Here is a 23,298-nt window from a genome sequence, read left to right as displayed (position 1 = left end):
TTTTTTTTTTTTTTTTTAGCTGCATGAGTATTATTAATGACTGTCTAGCGTCCTCTGCAGCCTGCAGTCTTCCTGGTGGCACTTGCAAGTGCAATAAAAGTTTACTTTATTAATTATAGTACATATATATATATCCATGTGCCTACATATATACACATGTACATATATATATATATATATATATATATATATATATATATATATATATATATATATATATACACACACACACACACACTTAATATGCTATGTATATGTGTACACACACACACTTAATATGCTATGTATATGTGTATATGGGTTCACTACGATCTCCCGGCGGCCGGCCTCCCGGCGACCAGCATACCGGCGGGAGGCCGGCCGCCGGCTTACCAACAGTGTGGCGAGTGCAAATGAGCCCCTTGCGGGCTCGCTACGCTCGCCACGCTACGCACGCCACACTATTCTATTCTCCCTCCAGGGGGGTCGTGGACCCCCACGAGGGAGAATAAGTGTCGGTATGCCGGCGGTCAGGCTCCCGGCGCCGGTATGCTGGTTGCCGGGAGCCCGACCGCCGGCATACTGAAGACCACGTGTGTGTGTGTGTGTGTGTGTGTGTGTGTGTGTGTGTGTATATGTATATGTATATGTATATATGTATGTATGTATGTATGTATGTATGTATGTATGTATGTATGTGTGTGTAGATATATGTATATATATGCACACAGACACACTAGTTTTACGGACCCAGCATATACTGGGTCACCTCAGTCCCCACCCCCGTGATTGGCTCCGCCCAGTTCTGGAACCCCCCCCCCATGCAAATCCTGCGTTTGCCACTGACCACACATGCTGGGTGGCCTTGCCCTGTTTTGGGTGGCCCCCAGCGTGCGATTTTGGTGATCGCAGATTTTGCTAAAATAGCAAAATCTGCGACAAACTCTGAACAATCTCCTTATCTTGCAGAAAAGCACTTGCTTACTATCATCTTTTCACTGTCACTGCACAGCCATTTGACACAATTTAAGACCCTCCAATTAATCTATTCATCCACAGCTTGTCACCTATGTCTCTGTGGGTATCTGTTGAATTACTGTATGAATGACTACCTCTGATGGTCGGTGCCAGTGGTACCTTTAAAAAAATAAAATAAAAAAAAAAGCCCAAAAACAAGCAGCCAAAAAAATAAGCCCAAAAACAAGCAACCATCAAAAAAATAAAGCAACTTGGAAAAAAAAAAACCCAAGCCCAATTTCGCTTGTTATAAGCTGAATTGGCAACTATGGAAGCAGTATTCACAGCGCTGTTGTACTCGTGCTGTTGGAGAGCCATTAGCACCTTTCAGTAGGTGCGGCAGGCTTCTGTTGTATCGCAGAGGCTTTGTGGATCCCTACCTTAAAGCAGGGAAAGGTAAAAAAAAATAAAAAATTCTTAACATTTAGTTACTGGGGCAGATGTATTAACATGGAGAAGGCATAAGGAAGTGATGAGTGCAAGGTGATAAACGCACCAGCCAATCAGCTCCCATATGTAAATTAACAGTTAGGAGCCGATTGGCTGGTGCGTTTATCACCTTGCACTCATCACTGGTTTATCCATTCCTTATGCCGTCTCCAGGCTTAATACATCTGCCCCACTGCATCAAGCTCCAGTGTGCCTTACTCCCATGGAACATTTTTTTTTTTTTTTTTTTAACTGGGGGATGGTGACTAGAGGGGAAGGAGCTACACACTTTCATAAAATTAACATGTGCCATCTCCCAGCAACCAAGTCTCTATCCCACTAAAGCTTCCAGTGTCCCCTAGTGAATGAAAGAAATACTGCAGCCTCAGACTAAAACCTAAAATGATATCACCACAGCCACAACAGTGGTACATACACACAATAAATGTGGATGGCTAAAACAGCATAATAGTAGCTCCGCCAAAAGTCATTGGGATTAAACAATGCATATTAAATCCAAAAGGAAGTCTTTCCAGCCCCATAGAGACTCTGCATTGATATTGCTAAAACGTATTAGAGGCGTTACCTGTGATTGTTAGTTACCCACCAGACCCCTAGTTTTCCTATGGTTCCAGTTATCCAAATCTGGACCACTATAAGCCCAGGCTGAATTCTCTACCATCTTCTGGTAGGATATCCAGTCATTTATCCTTATGGACCCATGTTTTATTTGATTCTGTGTGTGCATAGTAAAATGCCTTTTTATTTGGAGGTAATGCACTAGACTTTTTTTTCTCCTTTCCATATGATTACTACCCAAGATGTGAGTAATTTTTGGAAAGCACAGTCTATTGCTCACTTAAGAATCCTTTCTACTGTACATTAAAAACATTAGCAATGTGTCATGGGGGCACATAATCCCCATATAAGCTTACCTCAGTTGCCTGGATACAGTAGGTGCCCGTGTCAGAGATTAATTAGTATATCAAATCTCCAGGATTCTTCGCTACAGTTCAACTCAGCCTGCCAGGGATGCCACTAAGGAGTTTCTTTGCAAGTACAGTGATTTGCTCTAGCTTTTCAGGAGTCGACTCATTTCCCTGCCTTGTGGAACCCCAAGGCAGGATAGACAGCAGGGCATGATCACACAGTGTCTTATCTGTTCTGGTGTGTGGTGATTCACAGCGTGCTAGTGTGTGCTTTGACTTGGGGTAAAAATTTTTAGCAGTTAATATTTAAAACACATTTGTTTACAATATCTGGTGTCCATAATGTTGTGAAGGATGTAAAATGGTATGGAATACATACATACAAGCTGCAGACAGTCCAGTGTTTACAATAAAATATTTAATAAACTAAAAAACACACTTAAATGCTTTCACATAAGGTCAAATTACATTTGGAACTTGTTGCATAGGCATCACATTTATCATGTATAATGTCCTGAATGAGAAGAAAAGGAGTATCACAGCGAATAGTTGCAAATAAGAAACCCCATATTACACGTAGCAATGTTAGTATTTCCCAAAATATATGGTTACAAATGTTATATAGAAATATCTTGCAAAAAGCATTTAAGCATAGACACATCCACATGTAGAGCTAGACACGCCCTTTGATCAGAGTATGACACACCCCTTAATGGTGCACATTCTACTATAATCTTCCTCATTCTCCCCAAATAGGGGAATTGAGTGATTTTTTTCTGACCATCCCAGACTATACCAAGTCTCTGAGGCAGTAACTTTTCCTTTTGGATTTAATATGCATGGAATACAGTTTTTAGCCATCCACATTTATTGTTTAATTTTGCTTATATTTTATTGCACTTTATTTTTACCATCTACCTTCTTTAGGAAATTAACACAGCTTGTTACATTCTTTCTAAATCAACCACATACTTTACTACTATTACCATCACTACACTCATCACCATTGAACCAATTGTCCTGCAATAAAGAGACAGGCACCAAGAACACTGGAACATTTACAGCAGGAGTGCTCAACAGCTACACATCCCAGCATGCCCTGCCACAGTTTTAAAATTCCAGACTAACAAGACTGTGGCAAGGTATTCTGATGTGTAGTTCTGCAACAACTGGAATGACACATGCTGAACACTCCCTATATACACCTGTGCATTGGAGTTTATTTTCTTAATCTTGTTACCCTTAAGGGGATACAGCAACACGCGCTACTGTAGGTTTTGAGGGTGGGTGGAAACCCAAGCACAGAGAGAGTGTAGAGGAAGTGTACACTCGTAGAGTCAGGTCCAAAACTGAATTCATGACCCCAGTGAAGAAACCAGTTTAAATCCCCACTGCAGTAGAAACAAACAGCCATCTCACCTTAAAGATGGAGTAGTCACAGCCAGAGGACAGTTTACTTGCAAGCTGGATATGTGTATAGAGCCTGAGATTGAAATCAGGTTATGTTAGCAAGGCATTATTGGAAGCATTCAGATCATACAATGCATATACATTTATTTAGTACAGTATTTTATCTGTAGACCAAGTTACATTTGCAAATAGGTTATTAACATAGTAGTATAATTAAACTTCCAGAGCCACAGTATCAAATATTCCAAACAAGAGAAGAGCTAAACTGTCGAGAGAAAGTACCAACCAATCAGCTCCTAACTGCCATGTTACAGGTAGTGTTTGAAAAAAAAGTGACAGGAGCTGGTTGGTACGTTATCTCTCTCTCTCTCCATTTCTCTCTTCAAGGCTGGATTAAGGGTAGTGGGGGCCTCTGGCCAACAAAGGTGTTGAGGCCCCCACCATAAAATGGACTCTGCCCTTTAGGGAAGTGAGTGTCAGAGAGGGGGAGGGGGTCAGTGAAAAAGGGAAAGAGGGGAGCAAGAGAGGAAAAGGTTGGGGGGGGGGGGGGGGGGGGGGAGAGTGTAAGATAGCGCGTCAGGGAGGGGGAGAGCGCGCGTCAGGGAGAGAGCATGAAAGAAGGGGTCAGGGAGAGAGGGTGTTGAGGGTCAGGGAATGAGAGAAAGGGCATCAGAGCATGTGACATGGAGAAAGAGGGGAGCAAGCGGTGGCAAGAGAGTAGAGTGAGGGTGTCAGGGAAAAAGGGAATGAAAGAAAGACTACCAAAAGGGGGGAGGCAGACAGGATCAAGAGAGGGTGTGTCAGGGGAGGGAGAGAGAGAGACAGTGTTAGGGAGAGGGAGGGGGAGCGAGTGGGAGAGCAGAAGGTGCCACAGAGGTGAGCAAGCAGGAGTGAGTGTCAGGGAAAGAGGGAATGAGAGAAAGGGGAGCAAGAGTGTGAGGGAGAAACGAGAGAGCAAAAGGGGAGCAAGAGAGAGACTACCTGTTTCAGCACAGGTCTCTGATGGGGTGAGCATTTCACAGCATTAGGCCCTGCCACCTTCACCCGTGCATCGCGGCACTGCTCTGCAGCCGGGCGATGGTCAGGTAGGGTGCAGAGTGGGCCAGTCCAATGTTTTCCACACTCGCCCCTTGGCGGCTGCCCTGCCTATAATCTGGATCAGAGTACAAATGCCCTTTAGTACCATAGGTATAAATCAGGGGTAGGCAAAAGTTTTTTCCACTTTGAGTGCCAGATATTATATTCAAATGAATATGTGGAGTACAATCACCATTACAACACAGCCAAACATTTACAAGAGTAATAAACGGCTACTAGAAGGTATTCAGTATGATGAACTGGAGGCTGGGATGCCGGCCATCGACATACTGACCGCAGCATCACAGCTGCCAGTATGCCGGCAGCAGGGCGAGCAGAACATCCCCTTGCGGGCTCGTCAGTGGCGGATTCAGAGGGGGGGCACCCAGGCACGTGCCCCCCTGTCATTTAGGATCACTATAGCTGCAAGGGCTGTGGGGCCGCAGGTTGCATGTGGCCCCGAACCCATTAGCGCGTGACCCAGCACCCAGTCACCAGGCAGCTGGCCGCATATCAAGAGCGGAGCAGCGGCGGGGGTGTATGATATTAGGGGTTGCTGAGAGGTTACCCCTAACACTCTTACCTCCCCTCAGAGGAGCGACTGCTGCCAGGTCCTGACGCTGCCCGTACCCGGCACAGTGACAAGGAGAAGCCATCGCCCCTGATGCTCTATCTGGGGGTAGGGGGGGTCTTCTGTCGTGTGAGGTGTATAATGGAGTTGGGGAAGCTGTGATGTGATGAAGTGCGGAGAGTGCATTGAAGTGGGGGGGGGGGGTGCTCTGCCCAGTCTTGGTTACAGACTCTCTCACCCTGTCACTCACAACATCTGCCCCACAGACTCTCACCCTGTGCCATACCAGACCCAGCACAAGTATGCATAATTTATTAAAGATCACAACCCGCTGTCCCCCGTCCCCCTCCTCCCGCCGCGAGACACACCTGTCTCTCTTAAAGTGCCTCCGGGGAACATCAGCGACTCCAGTCCCGGCAGCAGGTCTCATGCAGTGCCCCATGGGAACTTCCTTAGAGGGGCTGACGCTGCAGCTCCCCCTACAGTCTCCCAGCCTCTCTGTCGGTGTGGAGAGCAGACAGCTGTTGCCTGCTCCGCACCATCTCTCCCCACACCCGAAATGTGAGTAAAAAAATAAATACGTGAGCTGCGCAATGGATCGGCGGGCAGGGGGGGTTTCCAGGTACTCGGAAACCCCCCCTGCGTGCGCGTATGCACTCACCCTGTCTCGCACCAGACTTGTACTCCATGCCCCCAGCATGCTGAAACGAGGTCATGGCTTGTGAGTACGGAATTCCCTGTGAGGCACACCCACCTTCCCAGGATTTCACACAAAAGAACAACCCACGCACCCCTATCATGTATTAAGCCTGGAGAAGGGATAAAGCAGTGATACTGTAAGTGCAAGGTGATAACGCACCAGCCAGTCAGCTCCTGTCAATTTACATATTAGAGCTGATTGGCTGGTGCGTTATCACCTTCCACTTATTGCTTTATCCCTTCTTCAGGCTCAAAACATCTGCCCCCTGCGATAAATTCTAAAGGAGTACAAAGTATGATATTAGGCAGTTATTGGTGCCCAATACTTATGCAGCTACTACCAGAAGGTTTCAGGGATATAATGAGATTAAACTTTCTTCAGTTTCTTTTACCAGTGCAGCAGGAAGAGATCAATAGTATGTATGTATGTATGTATGTATGTATGTATGTATGTATGTATGTATGTATGTATGTATGTATGTATGTATGTATGGTTGCTATACTCACGCCCAGAAGTCTTCCACAGTGTTGAATGTTGTAACAAGGCGTAGGTTACACTGCCATGGTTGGCTTTTGACATTTTTGAAGAACCATAGTGCCCATCTACAGAAAGGATAGACACTAATTCAATAGAATTTCAAGCACTAAAGAAACCTTGTGCCAACATTATGAATGCCTCAAATCCCAGTCCATCACCAATCTCCAGGCCCAATGCAGTAAGAAACTTTAGTGGGGCATAGAAAATAAAGTTGAAGAGGGGACAGGTAAGCAGTGCTGCAGCTGAATCTATTTGGTAGCAGTATTAGAAAGTACAAAAAGGTAACAAAGTGCAAAGCCACATGTAGCCATTCCAGCAGCTGACAATGACATGGCAAACTGCATTTCATATTACTGAAAAATAAGTATTTGCATCGACAATAGAGAAGGGTACACATTAAAGGCAGCTGTGTTAAACCATTTTTTTTGTTTTGTGAAGCTCCCATCCTCTTTAAAGCATTCATTTGTGGGCATATACACTTCTGAGTCAAACAATAACCAGACAATATATAATACCCATGCTTTGAGAAAGAATTCTAGACACCATAAAGAGTTGTATTTTCCCAAAGTTTCAGAACTCTTTGAGTGCCCACTGTAAGGTCCAACAGACCATAAGGAGGTGTGATGGTATGTATGTAATTAGCTAGCGTGAGAAGTTTAGTGCTAGAATGCTTTAATTAAAAAAAAAAAAAAAAAAAAAAAAAAAAAAAAAAAAAAGGGGAAGAACGTGAGTTTTGGGTTTACAAATATCAGCAGTATGAAGATGGTCAGAGGTGACGCTCTTGGATGTTACACTAAGGTCTATTTGTAAGTTCTTGCTCTGACATTCACCCATTTCTACTGTGGTACCTCTTTTTCCACTGCTTTCAGTCTTCCACATAAACGTGTATGGGGATGGCAGCCTGGGTCAGTTTCACAAGAGGTGAAAAAATAGTGTGGCATTTGCTATAATCAAATGTGGACCAGATGGAGAAGCGTTGCTGGAGCCCCGATGGGTTACAGAACATATCCCTACGTGGAAGTCACTACACTGTGTTTTACTTAAACCTTTTGTGGGCAGCATTAGGCTGCTGGTGTACAGCAAAACCTCACCACATGGACAACTTCCCCAGACCATGCTCTTGATGTACATAAGTAGAAGGAGTAAAACTTTCTGTATCTGGCCCCGATTCATGTTTGTAAGGGATTGCACAGCCACAAGTCATTAAAATTTGAATTTAGTAGGAGGAGTCTGTATAAGATTGACTCCTCCTGTTTGCATTAGAGAGGATCCGAGTGCAGAGTCTGAGGATGCAGCGTCAGATCACCATCAGTTAGTTTTTTTGGCACCAGCCAACCCACGTAAAGCTGAAGCTTACTCGGGCTGGCCGTCAGATCCAGACACCAGGTTCCAGTAAGTTTTTGTCCAACGACGCAGACCCTGGACCCATAATGCCTTCAAAACAAGGCAGACACCACCCCGTTTTGAAGAATGGTATCAGGTGCCGCCCCACCCCTCAAAACACTGCACCATGGGCCTAATTCAGACTTGATCGCAGCAGCAAATTTGTTAGCTAATGGGCAAAACCATGTGCACTGTAGGATGGGGGGCAGATATAACATGTGCAGAGAGAGTTAGATTTGGGTGGGTTATTTTGTTTCTGTGCAGGGTAAATACTGGCTGCTTTATTTTTACACTGCAATTTAGATTTCAGTTTGAACACACCACACCCAAATCTAACTCTGCACATGTTATATCTGCCCCACCTGCAGTGCACATGGTTTTGCCCATTAGCTAACAAATTTAGTGCTGCGATCAGGTCTGAATTAGGCCCCATGTCAATCATGCATAGGGCTGTGAGCACGATCACAAGACCTGTTTTACACATGTGCAGAATAGGACTTGCAACTGTGCAGACCCCTAAACATCATATTTGTAAGCAGACCATCGAGTTTGCATACAAACAGGAATTAGGCCCTCAAAGCGATTAGCATCAACACATAGGGGCATAGTTATCAAACAATTCTGCCCTTTAAATAAATACTCAGAAACTGCAGTTTCCCTGCGTTTAAGGGCTGGAAAAAAATAAAAATAAAATAGGAAAGATTCCCTGCTTTCCGGTCACCAACAGCCCCCATCATTTTCTATGAAAACAGTATGTTAGATTTTCAAAGCATAGATCTGTGTATCTTGGATGTCTGGGTGAATGCCATCTTCAGATAGCATTAACCTATTAACTTGTGACACAGAGTGCGCCAGGGGTTTTCTTGTAATTATGTCTTGTTTGTCACATCAAGATTTAAGGGGATTCTTGATTGAAGCATTTTGCTCCTAATTGGCAGCCCATGTTGTGGTAGGATCTGGTACAGTATAGACCTGAGGAAGTTGTGCAGAAATATTATATATATATACATATACACACACACACACGTTATGGTAAGAACTTACCGTTGATAACGTGATTTCTCTTATGTCCACAGGTATCCACAGGATAACATTGGGATATTGTCGAGCGACAGCGAAAATGGCACCAACACGGTCACGAGCTTTCTGGCCTCCCAGGATGCATTGGGGCCTCCACTATATAGTCCCGCCCACTGATTCAGTCAGATCAGTTCTTTCCACAGCAATTATAGGCAGGAACATTAGGTAGAGACCTGTACAGGCGATAAGAACACACATGCACACCCTTCCATACAAGAAGGAAGAGGTTTTTAGTGTTTGTCTAGATCCTCAAATCAGATGCGTCTGGGTGGGATCCCTGTGGACATAAGAGAAATCACGTTATCAACGGTAAGTTCTTACCATAACGTTCATTTCTCTGGCTGGGTCCACAGGATTATCCACAGGATAACAGTGGGATTCCCAAAGCCATTTTAGTGGTGGGGACGCTCCTGATTGCACAGGAGGACCTTTCGCCCGAAGTCTGCGTCATGAGAGGCAAAAGTATCCAAGGCATAATGTCTGATGAATGTGTTTATGGAAGACCATGTGGCTGCCTTACATATCTGTTCTGCTGATGCACCCTGTTGTGCTGCCCAAGAAGGACCTACCTTACGTGTAGAGTGAGCAGAGACATTAGCCGGAATAGGGAGATCTGCATGAGAATAAGCTTCAGATATTACCATTCGGAGCCATCTCGCCAGCGTGTGTTTACTAGCAGGCCATCCTCTTCTATGGAATCCGTAGAGGATGAAGAGAGAATCTGTTTTCCTGATGGCACTAGTACGATCTATGTAGATTCTTAAAGCCCGGACCACGTCCAGCGACGCTTCTCCCGCAGATAGTCCCGATACCTGAAAAGCTGGGACTACAATCTCTTCATTCAGGTGAAACTTTGATACCACCTTTGGAAGATAACTAGATCTCGTTCTGAGAACTGCTCTGTCTGGAAAAAAACTTAGGAAAGGAGACTTACATGATAATGCTCCTAAATCTGACACTCTTCTGGCTGACGCCATTGCCAGTAAAAAAAGAACTTTAACCGTTAACCACTTAAGATCTGCTCTCTCAAGTGGTTCAAACAAAGGACCCTGGAGACATTTAAGAACTAAATTCAAATCCCAGGGAGCTGCAGGAGGAACAAATGGAGGTTGAATATGTACTACTCCTTGGAAAAAAGTACGTACATCCTGTAGGTCAGCAATCTTCTGCTGAAACCATACAGTCAACGCTGAGACTTGCACCCTCAAGGAAGCAACCTTCAACCCCTTATCCAATCCTGCCTGCAGAAAATCCAAAATTCTAGCTACTTTAAAGGCTCTTGGATTGTAATTTTTTCCAGAACACCAATGAATATAGGCTTGCCATATTCTATGATATACACGGGCCGAAGAAGGCTTTCTTGCTCTAAGCATGGTTTGGATTACTTGCTTTGAAAATCCTTTAGCCTCTAAGATAGAGGTTTCAACAGCCACGTCGTCAAAGACAGGCGATCCAGATGACTGACAACAAGGACCCTGCATTAACAGATCTGAACGTTGAGGGAGCAGTATCGGTGCTTCCATGGACATTCTCCACAGATCTGTGTACCAATGCCTTCTTGGCCAAGCTGGAGCTATTAGAATGATTGCTCCTTTTGCCTGTTATCTTTCTCACTACTCTGGGTAACAGATATTGGAGGGAACAGATATGCCAGCTGAAACCTCCATTCTACTGACAGTGCGTCTACCAGGACTGCTCCTGGGTCCCTTGTTCTTGATCCGTACCTCAGAACTTTGTTGTTTAGACAAGACGCCATAAGGTCTATCTCCGGTAGACCCCATCTGTTCACCAGTGTTTGAAACACTTCTCGGTTTCCTGAATGGTGTGCCGACTAAGGAAAATCCGCTTCCCAATTTAGTACACCCGGGACAAATACTGCTGACAATGCTGGGAGATGGAGTTCTGCCCACTTTAGAATGGGAGTTACGTCCTCCATCAGACTCTTGCTGCGAGTCCCTCCTTGATGATTTAGGTATGCTACTGCCGTCGCATTGTCTGAGCGGATCTGGACTGGTCTTCCTTGTAGATTGTCCTTTGCCTGAACTAGGGCCAAGTAAATGGCTCTTATTTCTAACAGATTTATCGGCAGGCGACTTTCCCTTGCGGTCCATTTTCCCTGGAACCATAGGCTTCCGAGTACCGCCCCCCAACCTTGCAGGCTGGCATCTGTCGTCAGGACTTGCCACTCTTTTATCCAAAAGGGTCTCCCCTTGTTTAAATGGTCTGTCTGTAGCCACCATGCTAGAGACCTTTTTACATTTACTGGAATCTTTATCATCTGCTTCTTTATTGTTTGATGATTTCCGTTCCATTTTGTCAAAATGAGATGTTGCAATGGTCTGGAGTGGAATTGCGCATATTCCACCATGTCGAACGTTGATACCATCAGACCCAACAGCCGCATTGCTGCATGGACTGACATTGTCTGGGCTTGCAACGCTTCCTGAGCCATGACCTGCACCTTGACTATTTTCTTCTCTGGTAAGAGAACTCTCTGCAGGTCTGAATCCAATATGGCTCCCAAATGAACCATCCGCTGTGATGGATTCAGGGACGACTTCTCCCAATTTATGAGCCACCCGTGTCTCTGTAAACAAACTATCGTCTGTTGGAGATGGCTCAACAGTAAATCTTGCGACTGTGCTAAGATTAATAGGTCGTCTAGGTATGGGAATATCCTTATCCCTTGTTTGCGCAGACAAGCTGCCATAACCACCATGATCTTGGTAAACACCCTGGGTGCTGTAGCTAGCCCGAAGGGCAGAGCTTGGAACTGGAAGTGTTCCTTGAGGATGGCAAACCTGAGGTAACACTGATGTGATAGTGCTATAGGCACATGTAGGTAAGCATCCCGCACATCCAGAGATACCATATAGTCTCCCGGTTCCATAGCCAACATTATGGAGCGTAACGTCTCCATGTGGAACTTCGGGATCCATATGTAATTGTTCAACATCTTCAGATTTAGAATTGGTCGATATGACTCATTTGGTTTCTGGATTAGAAACAGATTGGAGTAATACCCCTGTCCCTTTTGTGATGGAGGTACTGGGACAATCACACCTGACTGCAGTAATTTTTGGACTGCTTCTTGCAGGGCATTGGCCTTCGACTCTATACGAGACGGGCTGGTGCAAAAAAATCTTTGAGGAGGCTGCCTCGTGAATGGGAACCCATACCCCTGAGATACTACCTTCTGCACCCAGGCATCTGTTGTTGACTGTTGCCATGTGTGTGCAAATTGCAGGAGTCGGCCCCCAACCCTGGAATCCTCCAGGCGGAGGCCCGTCTCTTCAGGCTGAGGGCTTTTGTTCAGGTTTGGAAGCTGGCTTTTTGCTAGCCCACTGCTTCTTACCCCTGGATTTAAACTGGGGTTGTTTAGGCTCCTCTTTACCTTTCGCTTTGCTTTGCCAGCGAAATGAGCGAAATTTTAAACCCTTGGACTTAGGGTTGTAGGTAGCCGGAAATCTGACCTTCTTCGATTCAGCCTCTGACTCTAGGATATCCGATAAAGGTTTTCCAAATAATATATTACCCATGAAAGGCAATGCTTCCAATTCCTTCTTGGACTCCGCATCTGCCTTCCAGGTCCGTAGCCAGACTGCTCTGCGAGCGACTACTGCCAGGGCTGAAGCTTTAGAAGCAACAGTGCCTACATCAATGGCTGCTTCTTCTAAATACTGGGCAGATTGTCTTAAACAGCAAAGACGATCCTCTTGCTCCCTAGTAGGAGAGGGGATGTAATTCTCTAGTTCCTCTATCCATTCGCCCATTGCCTTTGCTACCCAGGCCGAAGCCATAGCAGGTCTTACCACTGCACCCACAAGAAAAAAAATATTTTTCAATAGGCTCTCTACCCTCCTGTCTGTGACATCATTCAAAGAGGTAGATGACAGTGGCAAAGCAGATTTGTGCACGAGTCGCAGAACATGTGCATCTACTTTTGGAGGAACTTCTCTCTTCGAACAATCTCCAGCAGGAAATGGATAATAAGAATCCCATCTCCTAGGAATCTTATACTTTTTACCGGGCGCTGCCCAAGACTCATCCATCATTTCCGTCAACTCCTCTGACGCTGGAAATTCAGCTTTCACTGACTTTGTTCGTTTGAATACAGGTGCTTTTGCTTTTAACGCTGTCTTGGCTGGTTCTTCCAGAGAAAGCACAGCCTTTACTGCATTAATGAGTTCAGCTACATCATCTGAACTAAAGCTCTGCGACTGATCATCATACGGAGTTGAATCTATTGTTTCCGCATCATCATCCGATGTATCCTCTTGTGTAGTCTGCCATACAGACGTATCTGTCTTAGTCTTACCTACCCCGTGGTTGCTTGTAGAGGCTACTGGAACCAAACCATAGGAAGGGAGCTGCATGTATGGGTTCATAGTGTAACCTAACCCCTGAGGTGGTGCTACTGGAGCTAACCTGTCCGCTATTGAAGACAGAGTCTTTGCGAACATATTCCATGGTGGCTCTACTGGAGGTTGAACTAACTCCTGTTTTTTACTTCGCTGAAAAGCGAAACAGTTTGCACACAAACCCTCATAAGTGACCAATTGAATCATATCAATTACCCCTGACTTACAAGATAAGCATGTTAGGGCTGTAGGAGTGTTTGACAAATTCTCCTCATCACTTTTGCCGCTCACAGACATTTTTTCTGATATTGACTACACAATTTTGTGACTGAACCACACCCTATAATCAGTATATAGAGGTGAAATCAATCTGACCACAGTGCACCTGATTTGAGGGTCAGAACAGGACTGACATTACACAGAAAAGTCAGCACACATACTAGCAGTCAGTCACATGTTAAAGCATTAGACATTGTCATATGAGAATACAACCTCCATAATAACTTATACATAAGTAGGAAATTTGTACTTCTGTTTAACTGGTTCTTTTTCAACATAACATGCAGAAAACACAGTAATATACAGGTCTCATATGCAATAGGTACTAAAAATTAACAGTGCACACTAAGAAGTAGAAGGAATTTTTAGTACTGTATACCCTGCCTCCAGGGAGCGGGATACAGGGAGACTCACCACACTTCCATATCCAAGCAAAGACGCTGAGTGGATTCAGACGCTACTGGTGTACACTGCCGCTCTTGGTAACTGATAACGGACACGGACGCTCACCAACGGACACGGACGCTGAGCGACTCCACGTGCATGCAGACACTAAAGGCCTGCGACTCGGTCTGGGCGGGTTTATATCCAGTGTACACAACCGCAGCGTCTAAGCTGCGACCGAGTACCCTCGTGGTAGCGTCTGAGCCGGAAGTGAGGTCATTCAGTTCATGAAACGAGAGACCCGCGGGAACTGGCCATGAACTCGGAGGAGGGACGGCCAGGAGAGCATCTGAAACCCCCTGTTGACTTAAACTCCCAGGATCGCAGCCTCACCTAGTCCTGGCGCCTATGATCCCCGGAGCGTAGCGCTGTCACACTCGAGATGTTCGGCGCATCAACACGCTGTTTGTAGTCTCCACCAAATCAGCGTAGCTGTGTCCTGACCCCTCTAGTAAGAGGAAGTCCATATACTCACTGTCTCCCCATGCTCCGGCCACAGCCTGGTAACGTCTGCTGGACCTGCTAGAACATCCGACACAGACGCCCGTCGAGACAGCACTGTACCGCGAAGGTAAGCGTTGTTGCGACCCGGTGGGGAGTTGTTGGAGCGACTCTAATACACGTTTAAGACGCTGTTAAGAGAAGTCGCTCAAACAAAAACAGTAAGTCTATAAAAATAAAGTAATGAAAACTTGAGGCTGCTTTCACAGCAGCCCTGTGACCATGCGGCTTCCTGCCGCACCAAGCAAAAAACTGATCTGACTGAATCAGTGGGCGGGACTATATAGTGGAGGCCCCAATGCATCCTGGGAGGCCAGAAAGCTCGTGACCGTGTTGGTGCCATTTTCGCTGTCGCTCGACAATATCCCAATGTTATCCTGTGGATAATCCTGTGGACCCAGCCAGAGATATACATACATACATACATACACAGTATATACACCCCCCCCATACATATACTCTCTCCATGGCTACCAGCTTAATAAATGCACTCAGCCGGTGACAGGGACCTCTCCCCAGTGAGCGAGCTCACAGAGTCCGAAGTATTGTGAGGGGGTTTCGGTCTCACCCAGCCAGAACTGCCCAGCTACCACCTGCCTGACTGGGGATCCTGTGAGGTAAGATGCACCTCAGGTGGAACAATCTTTCAGTGGTTTTCATGTGGATCTGGCGATTTCAAATGTATTTTATACGGAACCGGCTTTTTATATCTATATATGTACAGAATGATTACATACAATGGCACAGTCAGCTTTTGATATGAGGAGAGAAAACATGGATATTGTTATCTGGCTGGACCATTATACAATAGAAAACACCTATCCTGGTGTATCATTGCCTATTTCCCTAAAGATTGTAAACTTGTCAGCAGGGTTTTCCAACCTCTGTATCGGTCTGTTGTCACCCAGTTTTGAGTAATCACGATTATTCCAATTGTAAAGCTGAACAAAATATACTGCGCTATATAAGAAACTGTTTAATATTATACACACCCCTGTTTTGCTGCTGTTCCCCCATCTCATCTGAGTAATAAGTATTGTCATCTCTCCCTTTATCAAGCAGTGAAAAGAGAGGAGACCAGTGGAGAGGTTGCCCTTAGCAACCAGTCAGCTCTGAGGAAGTGTGTATCAAGTACATTATATAAAATGACAGGTAGATGCTCATTGGTTGCTAAAGGCAGCTTCTCCACTGCTTGACAAATGACCACATGCATGCCATACTCTCATGCTCCTCAGCCCTCTCCAGTGCAGACGCTCTTCCAATCTTTGACAGTCATCATTGCAATTTTATTACATAAAATGTACAGCATTGCTGGGAATTGGAGATCCAGACACCATTTAAGGTGCCCAGGACAGGTACTGCACCAGTGCACCTTGCAGTGAATAAATATAGTGTAACAAGTACACCCAAGCCTCTGGGACCAGGTAAGGTGCAGGGGTTCAATACGAGATGCCAGCCATCAGTACACAGACAGCAGAATCCCAGCCACCAGTATGCCGGCAGTGGGGAGAGTGCTAAAAAGCTCTCGTTGGCTTGCCACGCTGCAGGCACGGTGGCTCACCACAGTTATATTCTCCTTCCATGTGTGTCATGGACACCCACAGAGGGAGAATAGCCTGTGACGATGGTATTCCGGAGGTGGCATGTCACCATTAGTCAGCGTTGGCATTGTGACCGCCAGGACCCTGACTAGCTGTATTTTAACCGCTTCCCAGGTGCAGTATCACCACTACATCCCTCCTGACAACATATATAACACACTGCATAATATGACTAAATAAAACGGAGAATAATAAAACATGGCTTTCTAGAGGTAATTTGTTAATATCGCTTCCTCCCATATGGCCTGCCGATTTACTTCTGCTAGTAACAAAAACCATTTACACAGCTCCCCCTGGTGGTGTATTTTTTTGCCAACTGTTAAATGATTCAGCCCTGTCTGTATTTACCGACTCTGAAGATTATGTTTCTCTACAGGTTCCAGAGCGACCACTTCCTTTTTCTTTTTCCTTTTCTCGTCTCTCCGCTGGAGACCCTTCATGGTTACCTAGAGGAGTGATTATATATAGAAATGTAAGCAAGAGGTCCCCACCACACACAGATCCATGAAGGTTCATAGAACATCTACACAAACAGATCTGTTGTGTTCTTTTGCAAACACAGGATTTAGTAGCTGAACTAATCTCAAAGTACCCTATAAGAGCTTTTACCCTAAGTTTAAGGTCATATAAGTTTATAAGAAACCCTGTTTTTGTTTTTTTTGTTTCATATTGCAGTCTTCATAGTAAAACACAAGTTGAATTTATTAAATAAAAGTAAATAGAGAACGCCGCACGCTTAGTAATTTCATTCACCTTAATACATAACTGGATACATAACGGGGTTTTAGTTCATGAATTGTACAATGCATTTAAACTTGCAGTCCATATCAAGGAACCCCATATCACTGCAAATCCTACTCTATTACACAGATTATCACAGATTTTATGGATACCTAGCAACTGCTATCTCATAGTAGAAAAAAAGCTTACCTAGTTTAAAGCTCACCTGCCAGCTAATTTATGGCTTTCAAAGAGAGACAGTTACCAACACAAAGGAGCAGCTGACACAGGTTTAAAGTAAATGAGTGTGCACGAGAGCTATGATCACAAATGGGCCAGTTAGAAATTAACCCTTTAATTTAGTCCAGTCAGCATACAGGATTATTTTAATCTAATACATTTCTTTATATTCTAATAATTTATATAGCCAAAACTCCCTACGTGCGCGTGTGTGTAAATCTGGCTTGGATACTAGCCAGCACCTCCACTGACCTCAATGTGTAACAGTATACCAATTGCTAAAGGAGGCGTTTGTTGTAACTATGGTGTATATATACTTACTAAACAAAGGATTTTTGCAGACTTTGCCTGCAATATTCAAAAGGGCAAGAGTAGTATCTGTCAGGCAGGATCTGCAAAAATCTGAGTTTTGAAGATATATTGCTTATACCCCTTTCACATCGCACTAAAAATCCGGTATCGACACGGCATATTGCCGTGTCGAAACGGTTCAGTGTGCGATGTGAAAGCTCCTTTTCAGAATTAGCGGGTCGCCTGACCCGGTAATTCAACCCGGTAAAAAAGAAGGGTTATTACCGGGTTGATTACCGGGTCAGGCGCAGTGTGAATGGGAGCCGTTCCGATGCGACACGGCTCCCATTCACAGCATAGGGAGAGGAGGCGCAGGAGATGAGCTCATCTCCCAGCGCCGCCTCCACCCCCGCCCCTGCTGCGCCCTCCGCTGCTATGGCAACCGACCCGGTATATTGCCGGGTCGGAAAGCCAGCAACGGAGCGCAAATGCCGGATCCCACTCGGTAAGTACACATTTCTCTTACCGGGTAGGATCCGGCATTTGCGATCTGAATGCAGCATTAGTAAATATTCCCCATAACCTGCAAATTACTATAGGTGTAATAGCCAACAAAAACTCAAATATATTAAGGAAGACATTCACTAAAACATGCTTATTTAAAGGATTTCCTTATTCCTAAAACCAGTGGTAGTTTCCCTGTAAAAACAATAAAATTCTCATGTATATAATAAGTATTAAGTTATCAATTATTCTATCACCATCTCATCCATATAGAACATATAGATGTGTGTATTATATTTCTGTATTCATACTTGAGGTTTAAACAACAACTAATGTTCCACTTACAACTTCAGATGCAGCCATTTTTTTTTCTATCCTAGAGGACAGCTTAATCTAGGTTCACCAATTAAGTTTATATATGGAACATAATTACATCTTAAAGAAATAGAACACTGTGTTGGCTGTAAGGTACATTTCCAGACTCTCCAACATGATCCCTTCTACCAGTGTTTTCCAAACTCGGTCTTCAAGGCACTCTAACAGACCAGGTTTTAAGAAAACCCATGCTTGAGCACAAGATGGTTAAATAAAAGTGACTGAGATACTAATTAAGTCACCTGTGCTTAAGCAAGGATATCCTGAAAACCAGAGCAGTTAGGGTGCCAAGAGGATTGTCTTTAGGAAACATTGCCTTATACCCTTTACAAAAAGCGCTCCTAAACTTCCCACTTATTCTACTATTGCAATTACCTGAGCTGATTGAATTAATTAAGAAGGTCGTGTTTTTTAAAAAAAATCCATCATGTTAATTATTCATCACAGGTAATTGCAGTAGAAAAAAATGGGAGGATCTGGAAAATGTTGCAGAATATGTAACAAATTTGCTGCTGGATGATACAGTCATTAGTTCCCATTCATTTGTACAGTACTTCTCTGAGGCTTTTTAGAAATCATATGATGTCAGTCTTGTATGTTTTTGTCTGCCTTTCTGTACATTATATATAAATTCTCCATAACCTACTACTGAAAAGAACAGCAATAAAAAAAAGCTGCAGTTTCTTAAGCAAACCTGTAATCAGCATCATGTTGCTTTTTTTCTTTATAATGATTAGTTGTAATTTGAGGAATAAATTTAATAAAGCTTTAGGGGGGTATTTATCAAAGCTTGGAGAGAGATACAATTGTGAGATTTAAAGTACCAACCAATCAGCTTTTAATTGTCATTTTTTGAACACAGCCTATTAATATGTAAGGTTGAAGCTGATTTGCTAGTACTTTATGTCTTGCAATTTTATCTCTCTCTGAACTTTGACAAATATCCCCCAGCATTACTGCAAATGTTTAATTCTAAACACCCTTCACCTAAATATATACAAATGTTTAAAATTAAATTGCATTTCAATAATGTTTGCAACTTTGCATATAATAAATACTTTAATCCAGAGGTTCTCAAACGCAGCCCTCAAGGCACCCCAGTGGTCCAGGTTTTAAGTTTATCCATGCTTGGTCACAGGTGACTTAATTAGCACCTCAGTCAATTTGATTTAACCATCTGTGCTGAGCTATGGATATACCTAAAACCTGGGCCGTTGGGGTGCCTTGAGCACTGCGTTTTTTAGAACCTATGATTTAATCATCTCCTATATAATAGCCCAGATCTGTGACTCTGTGACTGTGTGTATAACGCTGGGCGTGGCTAGTAGCTCTGATTGGGTTAGCAGCTGGTTTATCACACCCAGTCCACAGCTAATTGGGCAAGAAATGCCCTCCCACACAGGTTACATCCAATGGGAGGCCATCCCTTTGACTGCTGTGTGTTCCCAGAGCAGGATTATTAATAGGGCTGACGGAGCTGCAGCTCCAGGTCCACACTCCAAAATAGGCCCACTGCATCTGCAGCAACATACCCTCCAACAATTTACACATAAAAATCGGTACAAATTCGAAAAGGGGGCATGGCTACGTGTAAAGGAATGTGACCACACCCCTTTTCCTATACTTTTAATGGAAGTTTGGAGAGCCAAAAATCGCTACAGACCATAAAAAAGGTACTGTACCTGCTAAAAAGGTACAATTGGAGGGTATGAAGCAAGTCTCTGTGCTGTAGATAGGGAAAAAAATCCTTTTACTGCAGCATCCTTTGGCCTGCTGCCAGTCCGCCTGCCCCCTCCGGCATCAACAATCCCCACTCCCTAGCCACAGCGCAGGTGGAACAAAAGCTGCGGCCACCGGCATAGATGTGTATGAAAGCGGCACAGCGGAAGGCTTTCATAGCCCTCCCTGCACCGCATACTCTCTGAACCCCAGAGCCTCCTCTGCGCGTGATGTCACAGAAATGCCTCCCCGCCACAGCCGTGTCCAGATCCCCAGATGCCCTGACTCCACAACACAGCACCTGGGCTGCTGGCCTGGAAGCCCCGAGATGGCTAATGTAACGGATAGAGTGGGTGATATCGCAGAGGGTAATGTCTGGACGCTGAACCAATGTAAAAGGTGACAGTGCTGTGCAGTGCAGTGTCACACCACTCTCATCTTTTACATTGATTCAGCGAGTCAGTCAGTTCTGCCAGCCAGTCACTATTGTTAGCGCCGTTGTCCCAACGTGCCGCATTACAAGGAAGTAGACGCACTAAATAAACTACAGCTCCCAGCAGCCCTTAGCGCAGGAGCATTCCAGTGCTAAGGGCTGCTGGGAGCTGTAGTTTATTGAGTGCATCTTCTTCCTTGTAATGCGGCACGTTGGGACAACGGTGCTAACAATAGTGACTGGCTGCTTGGCTGCTTGCGAGTCTCTGGAGAGCCACTGCCAAAGGGAGGACAGCAGCTTAGCTGCTTCCAGGAGGAGAAGCAGCAGAAGCATTATCCGCAATTCTCCCACTCACAGTAACTCCAGGCCCCATCCGTGGCACCCCCACGCCCCCCTCCACCACCCGCTGTGGCTCCGGACCCCCCCCCCCCCACCTGCAGCACTCCCACACCCGCCCCTCCCCCATCCGCGGCACCACCGCACCCGCCCCACATGCGGCACCCCTGCAACCGCTCCTACCCCACCCGCAGCACCAATGCACCTGCCCCTCCCCCACCCGCGGTACCACCACGGCACCTCCTCCCCACCGGCAGCAACCCCGCAACCGCCCCTCCCACACCCGCAGCACCCCCGGACCCTCTCCCCCATCTGCATCTCCCCTGCACCCGCCACTCCTCCAATCACAGCACCTACTAGAAGATTCATCAGGCCCCGCATGCCCTGTTCACACCGTTGCAAGGGGCTACGACCCTTTAACCATCGCACACCATTTGTCCGTGCAATATTTAACCACTCATACAATTATGATTGGAGGTAATACTCCATATAATAAAATATTGCACGCCACAAGGGTGTACAAGGGTTAAGGGGGCGTAGCCCCTTACGGCGGTATGAAGAGCGCCCGTAGACCACGATGAATCACCTAGTAATATTATAATTGTGCCATAGATGTATCTATATATAGTCACATACATCTATGGCCCTTATGTGTATATAATTACAACTTGCACTGAGGTGTTATAAGGATGTTATTATGATTGTACCATCCCCAACATCCTTTGAGACATCAATTATACCTGTTTTCAACTACCTGAAAAATCCTGCTTATTGCACAGTAAACCGGGATTTAGGTCAGTGGAAAAGGGTCCACCCGGGTCCAGTCACCTGGAATCCTTACTGGGACTAGCAGGCTTTTAACCGGGAAGGTCCTAGGTGAGCTGCAGTGTAAACGAGTAACCTGGGACCCATTTACAGGATGCAGAGGGCCGCACAAGGAGAATGACATCATCTGTGTATAGCAATGGCAATCGGTGTTACCTCAGTGGCGCACGCAGGAGGGGTTCTGAGTACCCAGAAACCCCCCTTGACCAGCCAAATTAGTTTTTCCTGAGACGAAGACAGCTGTGTCTCCGTCTCAGTACAAACCGCTACCGCGAACGCTATCACAGAAGCTGTTGTTCTGAACGGAGCTCTCTTCGGCAGAGCTCAGTCTCTCCACAGAAGCGCTAGAAATTGCCGCGCCTTCTCCTACTCCTTACATACTTACATACTGCTGTGACATGGCCCCGGGTGTGTGTGTGTGTGTGTGTATGTTTGTCTGTATGTATGTGTGTGTCATTTGTAAATATAAATTTTAATTGACACCATGCAGTATATAGTATAGAACTGAATGTATGTATATGTCTATATGTCAATAAAGCCTGACGACAGTGGCACAGACCTCTGAAACGTTGCTGTCTAACAACTTGTGAATTGTGAAGCTTCATTTATATCACCGTGAGTGCCACGTCTGTATGCTGTGTATATATATATATATATATATATATATATATATATATATACATAGATATTTGGCAGCACTAAGAGAGGCTATCAACGTAGTTTAATGTTCCATCAGAGGCAGAACTCTGGGAGGCTGCCGCCGGGCTCCTGCTTTCAAGGGGGGCACCTCTCCTCCTGTTCTGTGTGTTCAGCGACATTAATCAATTAAGTTAATTGACAGCAGCCGGTATCTCTTCCGTAGCCGACTTCCCCACTAGTCACTGCACCTTACAAATCACACCCTCTTTATTATAGATACACTGGGAGCAGACACCTTACCGATATTTGCTCCTATAAAGGAAGCATGAGAATTCTAACTATATGACGTTGTTTCTCTGACAATTACAAGTAACTTCATGTAGTTAGAATTCTCATAGTTCCTATGCAATAGCAGATATCTCCACCAGTAAGGTGCCTGCTTCCAGTGTAATAGGTTGTGGGTTCTAATCCTGGATACGACACTTGCAAATTAATTGTCAGCGAAATAATCAGCATTGTGAGCGACTGAGCAGATCTACCTGCACGTAGTGTGTGACTGGACCCCTATATGGATCTGCCTAGTTGCAATGATTTTGTAGTAGCGTCATATAGTTAGAATCTGCAGGCTTGCTATGCAGGAGCAAATTATATATATATATATATATATACACACACACATAGGGGGGACACCAATACATTTCTTGCCTCAGGGCAACTGAGACAAATTTACGCCACTGTGTTCCATTGTTGATTAGGTCGATATATATATATATATATATACACTGCTCAGAAACATAAAGGGAACACTTAAACAACACATCCTAGATCTGAATGAATGAAATAATAAGATTTTACTTACCGATAAATCTATTTCTCGGAGTCCGTAGTGGATGCTGGGGTTCCTGAAAGGACCATGGG

At 44.9% G+C, this 23,298-nt stretch overlaps 1 protein-coding gene across 1 annotated transcript in view; it reads right to left on the bottom strand.

Annotated features, from left to right (window-relative positions):
• Nucleotides 1-18,465, bottom strand: part of EIF4E1B (eukaryotic translation initiation factor 4E family member 1B) — a 39,998-nt gene extending 21,533 nt beyond the window's left edge. Inside the window, exons 1-4 of the mRNA XM_063927917.1 lie at nucleotides 18,399-18,465; nucleotides 16,647-16,744; nucleotides 6,619-6,714; nucleotides 3,774-3,837 (exon numbers count right to left, since the gene is read on the bottom strand). Of these exons, the coding sequence (XP_063783987.1) occupies nucleotides 3,774-3,837; nucleotides 6,619-6,714; nucleotides 16,647-16,744; nucleotides 18,399-18,416 (276 nt within the window). The 5' untranslated portion in view covers nucleotides 18,417-18,465. The remainder of the gene's footprint in view (nucleotides 1-3,773; nucleotides 3,838-6,618; nucleotides 6,715-16,646; nucleotides 16,745-18,398) is intronic.
• Between the last annotated feature and the right edge of the window lie 4,833 nt (nucleotides 18,466-23,298).

The sequence above is a fragment of the Pseudophryne corroboree genome, chromosome 6 (assembly GCF_028390025.1).
Source record: "Pseudophryne corroboree isolate aPseCor3 chromosome 6, aPseCor3.hap2, whole genome shotgun sequence".
Taxonomy (NCBI): domain Eukaryota; kingdom Metazoa; phylum Chordata; class Amphibia; order Anura; family Myobatrachidae; genus Pseudophryne; species Pseudophryne corroboree.
This window is presented reverse-complemented; position numbering and strand designations above follow the sequence as displayed.